The sequence below is a fragment of the Schistocerca cancellata genome, chromosome 5 (genome assembly GCF_023864275.1).
Source record: "Schistocerca cancellata isolate TAMUIC-IGC-003103 chromosome 5, iqSchCanc2.1, whole genome shotgun sequence".
Lineage (NCBI taxonomy): Eukaryota > Metazoa > Arthropoda > Insecta > Orthoptera > Acrididae > Schistocerca > Schistocerca cancellata.
The window spans coordinates 358,248,769-358,265,292 of record NC_064630.1 but is presented as its reverse complement, the minus strand read 5'-3'; the positions used below and the strand labels follow the sequence as shown (position 1 = coordinate 358,265,292).

Here is a 16,524-nt window from a genome sequence, read left to right as displayed (position 1 = left end):
CTGAAAACAGAATTGACAGTAAGAAACAAGACAAAAGCTATAAATACTTATGCTATACCAGTACTGACCTACTCATTTGGAGTAGTGAAATAGAGTAACACAGACCTAGAAGCACTCAATACACTTACACGATCACAATGCCACAAATATAGAATACATCACATACATTCAGCAACAGAAAGATTCACATTAAGCAGAAAGGAAGGTGGAAGGGGATTTATAGATATAAAAAACCTACATTATGGACAGGTAGACAATTTAAGAAAATTCTTTCTAGAACGAGCAGAAACTAGCAAAATACACAAAGCAATCACTCATATAATTACATCGGCTACACCATTGCAATTTCATAACCACTCCTACAACCCTTTAGATCACATAACATCAACAGATACGAAGAAAGTAAATTGGAAAAAGAAAACACTACATGGCAAGCACCCGTATCATCTAACACAGCAACACATAGATCAAGACGCATCCAACACATGGCTAAGAAAAGGCAATATGTACAGTGAGACGGAAGGATTCATGATTGCGATGCAGTATGAAACAATAAACACCAGATATTACAGCAAGCATATTATTAAAGATCCCAATACCACAACAGATAAATGCAGACTTTGCAAACAACAAATAGAAACAGTAGATCATATCACAAGCGGATGTACAATACTAGCAAATACAGAATACCCCAGAAGACATGACAATGTAGCAAAAATAATACATCAGCAGCTTGCCATACAACATAAACTAATAAAACAACACGTTCCCACACACAAGTATACACCACAAAATGTACTAGAGAATGATGAATACAAATTATACTGGAACAGAACCATTATAACAGATAAAACAACACCACATAACAAACCTGACATCATACTCACCAATAAAAAGAAGAAATTAACGCAACTAATCGAAATATCCATACCCAATACAACAAATATACAGAAGACAACAGGAGAAAAAATTGAAAAATACATCCAACTGGCTGAGGAAGTCAAGGACATGTGGCATTAGGATAAAGTTGACATTATACCAATTATACTATCAACTACAGGAGTCATACCACACAATATCCACCAGTACATCAACGCAATACAGCTACATCCAAACATATATATACAACTACAAAAATCTGTAATTATTGATACATGTTCAATTACCCGAAAGTTCCTAAATGCAATATAACATATACCATACAGTTACAAGGAAGTCACGCTTGATCAAGGTCCGCGTCACGTTCCATTTTTAACCAGACTTAACAGTCTGAGAAAAAAATGTCAATAATAATAATAATAGTAATAGTAATAATAGTAATCTTCGATTACTTCTTTCATTTTCGTGCAGCGTCCAGAATGTCCTCATCGCTTATGATCTCTGAAATCGGCTCCTCGTTGCCGACGGATCAGGTCTGAAGAACAATATTGCCGTGCAGAACATCATGTGCAGTAGATTAATGTCGCTGCATTCTTCACCTGTTGCATTTTCTTCAGTGGGACTTTCCGGTAAATCTTAATACTGATCAGACTGATGCTTTGCCTTACCAGCCCTACTGAATACTCAGCAGTCTTCAAATTTATATATTTCAAGAACATTTCCACTTCATCGTCTGAATGTAATATTCAAGTGAGAGTTTCACGGCGATAAGAAGCCTTAAATGCATGTATGGTGTCCTAATCCAGCCGCTTGAATTATTGAACAAAAACATATCTATTATCTTAACACCACGTTACATCCAAAACTGGCGTGTACCGGGCTTTTGATGCAGTTTGAAATCAAATTTTTTCTGTCGGCCGATTGTGATCGAAGCGGTCCATTTTGTCACTTCAGTCTGTGCAAGCAAAATTGCTCACAATGCTATGAGGAGTAGAACGCGTCATATTATTAAAATTTTCCCTAAACCTATCATTACTGCAACATAGGACAGCTGTCATAACCGGCTCGTTATGCTCGATGATGTATGCACTCAAGTTATTACAACCTCATTTGAAGTCACTCTTCTAGTCCAGTACTTGAGTTACTATTTAAAAACAAAATCGGCTCTATTTCACATACACTCCTGGAAATTGAAATAAGAACACCGTGAATTCATTGTCCCAGGAAGGGGAAACTTTATTGACACATGCCTGGGGTCAGAGACATCACATGATCACACTGACAGAACCACAGGCACATAGACACAGGCAACAGAGCATGCACAATGTCGGCACTAGTACAGTGTATATCCACCTTTCGCAGCAATGCAGGCTGCTATTCTCCCATGGAGACGATCGTAGAGATGCTGGATGTAGTCCTGTGGAACGGCTTGCCATGCCATTTCCACCTGGCGCCTCAGTTGGACCAGCGTTCGTGCTGGACGTGCAGACCGCGTGAGACGACGCTTCATCCAGTCCCAAACATGCTCAATGGGGGACAGATCCGGAGATCTTGCTGGCCAGGGTAGTTGACTTACACCTTCTAGAGCACGTTGGGTGGCACGGGATACATGCGGACGTGCATTGTCCTGTTGGAACGGCAAGTTCCCTTGCCGGTCTAGGAATGGTAGAACGATGGGTTCGATGACGGTTTGGATGTACCGTGCACTATTCAGTGTCCCTTCGACGATCACCAGTGGTGTACGGCCAGTGTAGGAGATCGCTCCCCACACCATGATGCCGGGTGTTGGCCCTGTGTGCCTCGGTCGTATGCAGTCCTGATTGTGGCGCTCACCTGCACGGCGCCAAACACGCATACGACCATCATTGGCACCAAGGCAGAAGCGACTCTCATCGCTGAAGACGACACGTCTCCATTCGTCCCTCCATTCACGCCTGTCGCGACACCACTGGAGGCGGGCTGCACGATGTTGGGGCGTGAGCGGAAGACGGCCTAACGGTGTGCGGGATCGTAGCCCAGCTTCATGGAGACGGTTGCGAATGGTCCTCGCCGATACCCCAGGAGCAACAGTGTCCCTAATTTGCTGGGAAGTGGCGGTGCGGTCCCCTACGGCACTGCGTAGGATCCTACGGTCTTGGCGTGCATCCGTGCGTCGCTGCGGTCCGGTCCCAGGTCGACGGGCACGTGCACCTTCCGCCGACCACTGGCGACAACATCGATGTACTGTGGAGACCTCACGCCCCACGTGTTGAGCAATTCGGCGGTACGTCCACCCGGCCTCCCGCATGCCCACTATACGCCCTCGCTCAAAGTCCGTCAACTGCACATACGGTTCACGTCCACGCTGTCGCGGCATGCTACCAGTGTTAGAACTGCGATGGAGCTCCGTATGCCACGGCAAACTGGCTGACACTGACGGCCGCGGTGCACAAATGCTGCGCAGCTAGCGCCATTCGACGGCCAACACCGCGGTTCCTGGTGTGTCCGCTGTGCCGTGCGTGTGATCATTGCTTGTACAGCCCTCTCGCAGTGTCCGGAGCAAGTATGGTGGGTCTGACACACTGGTGTCATTGTGTTCTTTTTTCCATTTCCAGGAGTGTATATTTAGTCTGTTGTTTTCCAGGTCGACTATTTGCGTTTCTTGTGAAGAGCACAACGTATCTTTGTATTCAAATAAAGGTTTGTATTCATGCTCTCCCCCCCCCCCCTCTTATAGTTCTTTGGTTGTTAGTGAGGCCCTATAGATATACCATATTGCCGCTTTGTATCCAAGTATTCGGCAGTACAATGAAATCGAGAGCAGAACGTGGGAAACGCAAATGAATTTTTTGTCCAGACAGAGAAATGTGATTAAATTTCAGATGAACAGAGAAAGTTACTTTTCAGTTCAGTCGGATGCAGCCTGCAGAAAAAGCTGTGCATCTTCACTTGTAAAGGAGGCAGTTCCACCAAAACGCTGAATATAATTTAGTGATTTAGAACAGCGAAAATTCTCTTGCTTTTCAAATTAATAACATCCTTATAGGAGTTATTCCCATTGTTTCAATATTTTTGGCTAGTCCATTACATTTCTCTCGTTCAGAGGTCTCCTGTAGGAAAGACCGAAAGTGTAGTATTATGATACGAAGCGTCATTCGATTCTTCTGTGGCAATTTGTGAACGGTCATTTCCAATTTGTACTGCTGACAGAAGTTTTTTAAAGGAGGAAGTCACCTCGATTTGAGTCTCCTCGATTTGAGAGTATCTGCCGTGACTATATAGAACGAACACTTAATCGGGCAATACTTTACGTTAATGAATTACCACAATAGTGATTCACCAACATAGCTGCAGTATAGATACAATACGTGGTAATACTGCAGTATGACTTGGCAGCATTGCTGATGGGGCAGGCTGTACAGGTAGTTGCCGAGGTGTTGTCAATGTAGTCCGCCAAGGGTAAGTAGGAACTCTTGGGATAGCCACTCCATGTCTATGTCTGAACCGATCTGTAAATCCTTTACTCTCACTCTCAGCCTTCTTCTATTGTCCTACGTCGACGGAGATGTGGTGCCAATTTACGTAATCTAAACGGCGAAGAGAATGTTATATCGGATCAGTCTGAAATGTGTTCTCTGTGTGGAGAGGTACTCGCTTTTTTTATGTTTGCGAGAATGTGGAAGTGGACAAACGAAAGAACCTTGCAGTTCATAAATATAATGCATCTACGGCCAGAGCCACGGGATATATTAAGTAATACATACAAAAACTGCAGTCTGAAAAACACATCTCTGCGACTCTCATATTAGATTACCTGCAGTAGTGAGCTAAAAATGTATTCTACCTAGGACCTAAGGTATTCTCATTTTATTTGAAGCTTCATCATTTATGTTTCCGTATAAGCTTCAGGGTTCTGTACGTCAGTCGGCAATAACGGGACCTTACAGGAGCACGTTGTGGTCTTTCAGTCCGTCCGACTGTTAAGACTCTTACCTCTCAGGAACGCGTAAAGATATCGAAATTTGTCACATACTAGGGTCTACGGTCCCTTGGCGGTGCGAATAATTTAAGCTTCTGATACTCGCATACTCACTCGTCAAAACCTATAGAATAATTATCTATATTCATGTCGGGTCTGGTAGTCTAGCAGTAGTAAAGCGCCTACTTCCGAGAGGTCGCGGAATCGAACTTAGGTCGAACCACGGCTTTTTCGGTCTGCCTTTTAACGTAACCTTTAACTCTCAACGACGTGATGGGTCACCAGAAACAACATGTGCTTCGGATTCCACGTTAAACTGTAGGTTCCCTCCCCCATTTGGATACCTGGGGTGTGGTAGGGACATGCAAGTGGTCGAACCTTCGTCCAATAGACTTGTACCAGACCATTGAGCCAAACTAAATTATTATTATTAACATCATTATTACTACTATTATTACTATCTATATAAATAAGTTTGTACGGAACTCTCAAAGCGTGAGTGCTACTCGCACTTATGTGGTTTTTTTTTTTTCTTTTCTTTTTTTCACTTTCCGTGCCGCATAACACTGGTCGTAATGTATCAAATTTATGAAATTGCTAGTTCTCTCATTATACTGATGAGCAACAATAAAATATTAACATAAATATTCTAGTGTCGTTTCAGACTACCTTAATGAATTTCTAGAGTCGTCCTATCAAAGCGTTGCAGCCGGCTGGTATCAAGAGGTATATAGGTGAGAAGTCTTCTTTAAAGATGCATATCAAACTTCTGTGTGCATCGCCAGTAGCCAAAAACCGAATGATGACCGCCAGTTTGGTTGTGACTGTATTGGTTTTACATATTGTCGAACCGGCTGTTACAGTACCATATACAAACCATATTTCGGCATTCTGGTAAAATGTCTGTGACCATCACAGTTCACGAGTTAAAAAAAAATTCAATACCTGTTCATAAAAATAAAAGAATTCACTAAACGTAATTTCTCTTTTCCTTGCTTAAATTATTCATTGTGGAATGCAGAACCTAGGAGCCACATTAATTACCAGTAATTCATTTTCGCACATTTCACGGCACGTGCAAACACTTCTGTATTGCCGCCAGCAGTTGCTAGGCGGTAGTGATTGGCATTGTTGCGTAACGTATGGCAGCAATTCGCGTGGCTGGCATTGTTGCCTGGGAGTATTTCCGGCTTATATTGTCGCCATTACGTAATTGTTATGGCCTGTGTAAACGTACCTTTACATATGTGGTAGATAACTATAGCAGATCATTGAAACGATCACAACTTCATTTGGCTGAGGCATGTTGTATCCCAGCAGCGTCTGTGACGAACAAAATGGCGTTTGACACAAGTGGACTGCGATACTAGTATAGACTTTCTCCATCCCTGTCCACCTTATATGCTACTGCGAGATGTCATTTCTGTGCAGGAAATACGTACATTTAATACGTGAGTAGTAGGTTCGTATATGCTCATATGTCTCAATGCATACCAATGTATTGTGTGTAAAATGTAATGCATGTTTTCGGCGTAACTGAGGTAAACACTGTACGCACATAATGCTTTACATATTCTGACAGTGGCTGTTATGTGCGCATGTCGTATCTAATGGATGCGGGTTTGTCTGTTCTAGACGGGCCTTAGGATGTGGAGGGTGCTCCAAGTACGTACTGTTGTCTTCCATTTGTTGCCTGCTGCTGTTGATGTTTTTGCTGTTTATGCGAACTTCCTTCTCGATGCACGATAAATTATTGTAGAATGAGCTTCACGCTGCGAGAGCGACTAGCGCCCATCTAGTAGTTCAATGCCTGTAATTGTGCATGTGTTTATATTTAAGCAGTTCATCTGGCCTTCCTTGCATGTGTGTGTCAGGCAGAAGCGTTGGCAAGAATGTCTTTTTAGTTTCATTTGTGCATCTGGCGCAGACAAATTTTCTCCAAAACCATTAGAGTTTAGGTTAAAACCATAAGCACATAGTCAGTTTCAGGAATCCCTTAGCTTATATCCGTTACACGCCGTTACTATAATACGTAGCTTTACTTCAGATGTGATTTGTTGGTATGCGGCTGAGCGTTTTTGTTCCTTAGAGTTGCAATCGCTGCCACTTATTAGCTTACATAATCGAAGTAACGTATCATTTTCACTTCTGTGTTGTTGTATTTATTGTTTGTGTGTGGTAACAAGGACGAAATATTTTCAGAATAAGAAACTCTAAGGAGATGTAAACGATGTACAAATTATGGCGGAGTCAAGAGGAACTTGTGACACTCGCAGTCGGCTTTGGCCAATGATGTAATGAATGTCTACTGTGATGTCACTTCAGAAATTTATTTATTTATTTAATCCGAAAAGATCAGGGCCTTCAGGCTGTCTCTTACATCAAACTAGGGTTTTACACTAAGTTAAATGCATCATTGTTAACTAAGAAGTGACAATTTTAATGTGACAAACAGTAATAAAATGACATTAATTAGAAATTAATTGAATGTATGTAGCTTTGGGAACTGAAAATTTGGTTGGAGAGAAGGATATTAATTTTTAATGAGGTAACGAGAACGTACAGGAAAGAGGAAGACGTTATTGTTACTTCAGTAGATACACCATGAATTCTTAGTAGATCAATAGTTACTTACAAAGTACTGCACGGGTGAGTTCTTTCCTGTCTTGTCAAATTATACAGCCTGCGGTAATGGATGTTGTCAGGATCCGACGCCGTACTTGTACAAACTTATTCAGTTCGCTTACTATTGCTGGTTTGTCCAAGCAAAATGTTGTACATCTGCATTATTATTGTTAACAGCGAGGTGTACAGTCAGCTGTAAGACTTTGAGAAAAAGTCATGGGGTTCGACGTCTGTATCTGAATCCTAGGGATACGTTCAATTGTTTCTCACTCAAGGGAAACTGATGTCCTCACATTTAAACTCCCGCAAAATTTCTTCCAGTTGTTTCTTACTTTTAGTGTTTTTTTTACGTGACCTACGTTGAAAGTAACGTAACTGTCTGCTATAGCTTGTCATCAGTATAATTTCAGTACGTTCCTGCGGTTCTCCATCGTGTATTTACAAATTTCGTCCTAGCACTCTCTTCCAACGAACGGTTTATTCTTAGGAATGGACTTATTCGGTATTTTTTTTCTGAAAGCGATGTTACCCGTCTTTGAGTTTTCTCTAGATTTGAATCTGTTTATTAGGGATGCTGTTGTCGTTTTATATTGGTTCCAGCCTGCCTCGCCTGCATACCGGTGGTATCTGTTACATACAGGGTGGACACTAATAAAACCGACAAGCTGCAGGGGCAGATTTCTGACTGGAACTGGAGGAAGAAATATCGTATGAATATGTGTCCGGAAGTGCATAGTTCCCACGGTTGATCGCGCTGACGAATGGAAGTTTCTCTGACCACGCGCTGTATTATCCTTGGGTGTTGTAGGCTTTGTGATTGTCGCACCATACTGTAAGCGGCAGAATGGTCCGGCATTCGTATCTGGATGGAGACGGTCGAAAGGCAGCACGGCTACACCAAAACAAGTACCGTCACAGACGCCGACCACATATCACAACATTTCAAGCCCTCTTGGGCGTTTGTGTGAACAGAAAAACGCGCAGGGAGGCTGCGGACTGTGCGTACAATAGATTTGGAGGACCGGGTTCTGCAGGATATTGAGACAAATCCTACAGCAAGCTCCAAATCTGTTTACGCACTGTCCGCCGCCTCCCTGCACGTTCGTCTGTTCACACAAACGCCCAAGAGGGCTTGAAATGTTGTGATATGTGATTGTTGTCTGTGACTGTACCTGTTTGGTATAGTCGTGCTGCCTCTCGACCGTTTCCGTCTGCTTGGCCGTACGCAAACGCCATCTCAGCTTGTTCCCACCATGAATACCGTACCATTCTACTGCTTACAGTACACCGCGTCTATCACAAAACCTGCAACACCCAATGAACACACGGCACGCGGTCGGAGGAACTTCCATTCGTCAGCGCCATCTACCGTGGCAACGAGTCATTTCCGGACACATGTTCATAGGCCCTTTCTTCCTCCACATTTCCAATCAGGACTCCGTCGCTGCAGTCTGTCGGTTTTATTAACGTTCACCCTGTTTAACTGATCTGTCAGAACTTCTTGGTAGACATGTGACCGTGATTAGTAAATGGTCCGAACCTAGTGAATCCTTCGCCAACTTCCATAGATGCTAAGGCCTTTGGAAGTGACAGAAGATTGCAAACGGATGGGTAATCACAGACTGCTGTGGCAACGTCCTATTTGGATAGTGGCTTGACGAGTCCCTGTCTTCATTCCTCAGAAAAACATTTATGGTGAAGCAGTGATAGAAAATATGTTATTGTGGACCGCAGGGGGTCAAACATAAGTTACATCATTTTGACTGTGACGCTAAAGTGTCCAGCGGATCGTGACGTGATACGCATGATGAATCTTCGATGGTATTGCCAGTAACATGCTCAAGACGCAATTTTTCGTGGCTGCTGTCATTGATCTCCATGAAGAAATATAAGACTTCGTTTCATTTGCGGTTCAGTTGTGTTTGTAGGTAAAGTGAAGTACTGATTCAGTCCTTCGGTTTGTACAATCTGATCAGCTGCATCTTTTATTTTGCCTGTACCAAGACTACGCAGGTTTTCCATAGGACAGCTGGTTTGCGTCTGTTGTCGGTTAATGTACGAGTATAGCCATGCTTGAGCTTTACCGATTGTGTTCCGTTTCTGCTTGTGAGCAGGCGTAGTTTGCATGCCCTCTGTGCCGCAGCTCTGAAATTATTGAGCTGTTTTCTTCAGTCAGTTAGCCAAGATGAGAGGTTCCTTGAATCTTTTTCGTTACTTACGGAGGCGTATTTGTCAGTTAACGTAAGTTTGTTAGTTCTTGTGCATTTTGAATTAAATTTATGTATAGCTCTATTTGTTGTTTTATGTTCTATTGTTTCAAGAGAAACTATATTTTTTTGTCTTTACCATGTATCAGATTCGTAATATTGTCCCTTCTGTTTCGACGGTAATCATATAATTTGCATGGTTCTCGACGCATGCATGGACTTCTTGTGTTCCCAGTGAAAAAATAAAAAATAAATAAATTAGCGATAAAAGCTGTCTCTTTGTCAATTACGACAGTTCATGAAGGTATAAGTTTCTATGAGAAGATACCTACAGCTAAATTAAATCTATCCGTGGCTTGTATCTTCTACTGCCTCTCAAAGATTGCGAACGTGCTCTTATTGCTTGCTTTACGGTTGACATTTTATGTCAGAACGCAGAAATTAACAAAATGAGAATCAAAAGCTTTTTTATGCGAGTTTGGTAATTTACTCGCGTTCGCAAGATAAAGAGTTTCTTATCACTGTGATACACTGGAATGTGTTAACACACTAACGTAGTGAAAAGCTAATCGCTAAACGGAAAAGATGTAATGTTCTCTCCATGAAATAGAGTTGTGGCTGGTGGCCGATCCGAAAATCAACCTCTTCTGCTTAGGGCCTTATGTCGTGCGCTTTAGTTGCGGCTGTCGGGACGGACCTCATATAACTGTTAACACGAGTAACTTCGGTTGAGGTTGACTGATATCGTTTTAATTTCTCTGTATGTGACATTGATTTTCCGCAACGTAGCACAAGGAATAGAATGACGTTGCTTCTACGTAATTTGCTCAGTGTAAAGGAGAACAGTTAGTGTTCTGGCGTCGATAGCTGTCTCGGGACATTGCATTGTAAGTCCTCTCACTTAGTGTTGAACAAGTATGGTTACAGCAAGAAAACGCCTGTGTGTGATTACAGGAGCACTTTTCTGCACCACAGGAGACTTCTCTCATGCTCTGCGTCACGGCTTAACCGCGGTGTTCGCTCAATGCGGAAAGCGTGTTGCGGTTGCAGACGGGTTGGCCGCTTATCCAGTCGGTGTTACGTAGAGCTTTGAAGCGGGAAACCGGCGAAAAGGACATAATCTCCAGACTGTATGAAAAGAAAAACCTCATTACGTAAATAACGCTTTCATGGATAAAGTAGAAACCGGTGCAACGAGACACAACGGCAAGAGATGAAAAGCAAGTGGAGAAATTGTTACTTTTGGTTATACAGCGTGATTCAAAAAGAAAGAAAAGATTTCGGTTGTTTATTACAGACAAACAATGAAAGGTAGAAACACGTTGCGCATGTCACTAGATAGAGGATGGTTCAAAGTTTTATTTTCGCACAAACGCTATACTGTGAACCCAACATCAGCACCATGCGTCGATAAATAAACATCGAAACGATAATCAATTTCATTCCACATACGAGTCCGCAGGTCCCTGTTTATTGAATCGACAACTCAGTTTCTCAGCTCTTGAAGAGTGCCGCGCGGGATTAGCCGAGCGGTCTTGGGCGCTGCAGTTATGGACTGTGCGGCTGGTCCCGGCGGAGGTTCGAGTCCTCCCTCGGGCATGGATGTGTGTGTGTGTCCTTAGGATAATTTAGGTTAAGTAGTGTGTAAGCTTAGGAACTGATGACCTTAGCAGTTAACTCTCATAAGATTTCACACACATTTTCATTTTGAAGAGTGACTGCCATAGATGAGACAAAGACTCTTTTGAGTACTCTTACAGAAAAATTGCAAAGTGTGTAGTAACCTAGGAGACCAAAAGCAGTGAACAAGATATTTGAAAGTGATGCTGGGCGCAGTCAGCCATAAAAATGAAATAATTAGGACCTTCGTAAATTTTAGGAAACAAACTATTTCGCAGCGTGTCGAAGTATGACATTCGTGTCACAGTTTCTTCCGCAAAAAAAGTCCATAAACTTTGAACGACGTGAAACTCATTCGGTTTCAGTGAGTCTCTTCCATGTTCGACGACGACGCCAGGATTTTGTGACCCCCAAATTCTTACTTTATGGAGGTTTACTTGAGCCGATAGATGAAAGGTTGAATCGTCCGAAAAGATGAATCATTCACATAAAGTGTCCTGTGTCATCACCTGGAGAACTGAACTGTAAAATTTGTACCTCCTGTTATGGTCACCGTAACGCAATAGCTGCAGTATCTGCAACTTGTAAGGCTTCATATGCAGGCGTCGTTTTAGAACACAACACACCGCACAGCTGCTTGAAGAAGATGAAGTTCCTGGCCTGCACGCCTTACGGACTTCAGAGGACTCCGTAGGATCGCATCTCGGATACACTCTACGTTTTCATCAGACGTACGATATGTGACCGACCAGTGCTCTTCCCTTTGCATATGCAACCAACTTCATGAATCGACGGCGGAATGCACTTTGCACGTGAACAATAGGTTGACTTCGCGCAAATTCCAAAGACACAAAATGCTTTCTCTTGTAATGTAGTCGCTGGGTTGTTACAAGCAACCAACAGCGCAACTGTGTCAAAACTTTGAACCTTCCTCTATCCAGTGACATGCGCAATATGTTTCTATCTTATATACTTTGTGTGTAATACACAGCTGAAATCTGTTCTTTCTTTTTGAATCACCCGGCATACTTTAATCCAAATACCTTGCGTCGCGAATCTTTCAATTCCTTACGTAATAATGGAAAATCGAAGTATTGTACCACAATAAAGAAACTATCCGCGCTTTCTTCCTTCAGCAGGTTCTTGATATAATTCGCAATTCAGGTATTCTATAAATTTATCCAGCTTGAGCAGCTGGAATGGTGACGAGTGTGGCAGCCTTGTTTAACCTCTGCCACGGTAATTTAATTTATTCACCCGTCTTTGTTTGTCGCGTGCTGTCATGTTTGTGTGGTACTTTGCGTTGAGCATGCGCAAAATATGCTGTTATTTGCAGTTGAAAAGAAAAATGTTCGAATACAACGACAGAAAGATGTAACTGTAGTTTGCTCCAAAAATCATATCCAATGCACAACGTAATCTCAAAGCCAGTAACATTGACGTATACGCCGTAACCTTAAGTGTGTGTGCGAAAGCACAAGATGATTTGCATTATAATATGCAACACAAAAATTACATCTTTCATCTTCGCGTTTCGTCGCGAGGTTCCAAAAACTGTCTGTGATAACCCATCTTGGTTATGTAGCAATTCGGTTATTTCCATGATGTTGGCGCTATCCTTTTGAAAAGTAGTGTTGAGAATGAGATGATTCAGAGGTAAAGCATGAACGTTCCTTTCACCACTGCTCTTTCTTGTGCTGTTATGTCCGCGCGCCAATATCGGTCTATAAATAGGACTGTTAAAGTAGCATTCCAAAGAAAAATACCCAACACCGACTTCTAATTCGCATTTCCACGTCCTACGACGCCACATTAACACCACACTGTCCTGTTCAGCCTTTGAGCGCGAATAAAAATGGAAAAACTAATGGTCAGTTCATTGGTAGAATACCTGTTTGAATGGGTTATTTCGCTAAGGCACAGACCCTTTTCGGATTCCAGCACGAACCTCGCTGCAGAAATTTAATGCGTTAACACGAATGCTTAAAGATAAATACGAAGTGTATAACCATTACACTTATCAACTAGAAATTAATGCATGCCGATAATAGCATTGCAATTGAGTAAGCCTTCTTAGTCGGATAACTGTCATCTATACGTACCGCGCAGCTGCTTTGCAATTAATGAGGTTCTAACAATACCTCATAACAGCAGGCACATCTAAATAAAGTGCTCGTATTGTCGGGCGTATAGGTGTAAAATGCTCAGAACTGAGTAAACACAGTACATCAGAATGTGGAACGACACTAGACAGTTAGCTAAAAACCTTTTTAAGCCTCGCAGCTGTGACTCAGCGAACGAGAGAAGCTGTCACATAGGTATCACCCACGTACCGTTCATGTTGCCTCGTAGGTCATACATGTGCTGAAACAAAGGTAGAATGGAATCTCAGCTATTAAAATATAAGGTTATTTCGCATTATGTAATACACAACTAGATAATTCTCAGGTCCGCAGCTGCGATGAATTTCTTGAAAGATTTCTTGAAGCCTTCAGCTGCCATTCTCTTTATATCCTGTACGATTGTACAATTTCGGCCTTAGGCCATTTTCAAATATTTTATATACGATTTTTTAGTTAGAGAGCACGTACTACTAAAATAGCGTGGACACCTCCAATTATTTTATGAGCATAACATGATCTCATAGGAGGAACGACGTATGTGACATAATCTGCTACTTAAAAAAGTCCATAAAATACTTGAAAATGGCCTAAGGCCGGCATTGTACAATAATAAATAAAGAGAATGGCAGCTGAAGGCTTCAAGAAACCTTTTTTCTTTTCTTTTTTTTGAAAAAAAAAAAGCTGGATACTTTAAGTATCAGCAGATTTGCGACAACACAAGCAGATGGTTATTTGTTACAAATTTTAAGTGGAATCCAGGAATTTCACTTCGTCATATAAATAAAGTAAATATAGTGACGCATATAAAATTACTCACCAGTCTGAAGATTTATAGAAATACTTCAGCGATTTAACAGTCCTCTTGCACTTAGCATCCACTTCCATTCCTCCGGACTCACAAGCGGCATTCATATTAAATAATTTGGGGGGGGGGGGGGGGGGGTCGCTACAGTTAAACACGTAATACGAACTATGATACCTGTGTGCCTCTCTGAATTGCGGAAAGCATTTCTGGAGGTGAAATAATTTTATTAATGCAAAAAGAAAAGAAATAAAAGCACCCAGTGTTGTATTTCATTCCGTATGTGTCGTATAAAACGAAATGAGTTTCGTTATGGTTGGATATTAATTAGAGAGCTCGTTCTCTTAGCAAGAGTTGCCAATGTTCTCTAGGTCCTGTTGTCATGACGTTGAATTCTAAAATAAATGCGAAACCACATAAATGTCATTAAAACCAAAAAGCAATAAAACCTTACTGGCATGAAGGTCGGCAGAAAACTCAGAAATCTCAGCGAGGAAAATAACATTAGAAAGACAAAAGCGGTCGTCTATTTTTATTTTAAACATCACATTGTTGCGTAAGAAGAGTGAACTACTACAGTAGGCGGGATATTTTGAACTTCTAAGAGGCATACAGTTATCAATCGATAGTGCGCAGAATCGATTTGAAAGCTTCCTGGTCAAATTTGAGAATGAAACATTATAGGCGCCCCCCCCCCCTTCCCCTCTTACCTCCTAACATTGAATTCATATTATTCCCGTGAAGTGACAACAGAATCCGGAAAAACGATCGTTCGTCTTATGTCAGTTACATGTTTATATCGTTATTTATAGCTGATTGGCATACAACAAGTATGAAATCATAGATCTGCGAGTTAAGCTGAGAGGATCTGAAGGAAAAGATAACCGAAGTTTCCACATTTCCGCACGCCTCTTTGCATTCACCATAGGGCACTGGCCTCTGCGTGTGATCCGCAGCCTGCTGCTGCACAGTTAGGGACAGAGAAACAAGTGCACAGTCCACGGCCTGTTACTGGCGATGCTGTCAGCGGTGAGTCGGTCTTCATTAGACCCAGCAGCTTGTGCAAGTCGTTAGGATCCCGATTAGCTCCTGTCACGGCTGCCACCTGTCGCATGTCTCCCGGTCCTGCTAACAAAGAGGAGGGTGGCAGACCACGTGCAAGAGTCGCCATCGGAAAGCTACCCAGTGTCCCTCACTTTGCTTCAAAATCTGTCAGTTCCTTGCCTTTTACGTAGACTTAAGGAGCCGGTCGTATGAAATACAAGAGTTCGTTTAATTCTTTCATTGAAATGAAACATTATTGCCCTTATTGAATTATTGCGTTGTTCTGGTCTTCAGTCCTAAGACTGGTTTTATGCAGCTATCCACAAGCTACTTTATCGTGTGTAAACCTCTTCATCGCTGCATAACTATTCCCAACCTGCATCTGTTTGATCCTGCTTTCTGTATTCATGTCTAAATCTGCTTCTATTGTTTTTAGTCCTACATTTCCGTTCATTACCAAATGACGATTCCTTGATGCTTCATAATGTGTTCTATCAACAGAGCCTTTCTTTTAATCACACTTATTTTCTCCCCATTTAGATTCGGCACAACCTCACTAGTTACTCAAACTACCAATCTAATCCTCAGGGTCATTCAGTATCGCAACATTTCAAAAGCTTATGTTTTTGTCTGGCCTGCTTATTGTCCATATTTCACTTCCACACAGGGCTACACTCCAGAAAATACCTTCAGATAAAGAGTTTCTGAGACTTAAATTTATATCAGACGGTAATAAATTCCTCTTTCTCAAAAAAAAAAAACTTCTCTTGCTATAATCATTCTACATTTTATATCCTCTCTACTTCGGCTATCCTCATTTATTTTATTGCCCAAGTAGCAAAACTCACTGACTACTGTTAGTGGCTAATTTTCTGAACAGGTTGCCTCAGCAACACCTCATTCAATTGCACTACATTCCATTATCCTTGTTTAACTTGTGTTGTTTATCTTATATCCACCTTTCAAGTAACTGCCCATTCCGTTCGAATGCTGTTCGTAATTCTTCTCCACTTCTGTCAGACTTACAATGTCATCGCCAAACCTGAAATGTTTTATTTCTTCTCTCTGAACTTTAATTCCCTTTCCTGATTTCTCCTTGGTTTCCTTCACTTCTTGGTCACTGTACAGTATGAATAACATAGATGATAGGCTACAACCCAGGCTCACTCGCTCCTCAACCACCGCTTCCCTTTCGTGATCTTCAACTCTTCTTACTGCAGTCGGGTTTTTGTACAAAGTCGTAGATACTTTCGCTCCCTGAATTTT

The 16,524-nt window shown here is 41.9% G+C and overlaps 1 protein-coding gene across 4 annotated transcripts in view; it reads left to right on the top strand.

Moving 5' to 3' along the window:
• The window catches only part of LOC126187507 (protein spire), an 806,238-nt gene that overhangs the window by 515,030 nt on the left and 274,684 nt on the right, over positions 1–16,524 (top strand). For 3 of the 4 annotated variants that reach the window (XM_049928629.1, XM_049928628.1, XM_049928625.1), the window contains exon 6: positions 6,473–6,502. The exons of the other annotated variant lie outside the window; for it this stretch is intronic. In XM_049928629.1, coding sequence (XP_049784586.1) covers positions 6,473–6,502 — 30 coding nt within the window. The remainder of the gene's footprint in view (positions 1–6,472; positions 6,503–16,524) is intronic. 4 annotated transcript variants of the gene reach the window in all.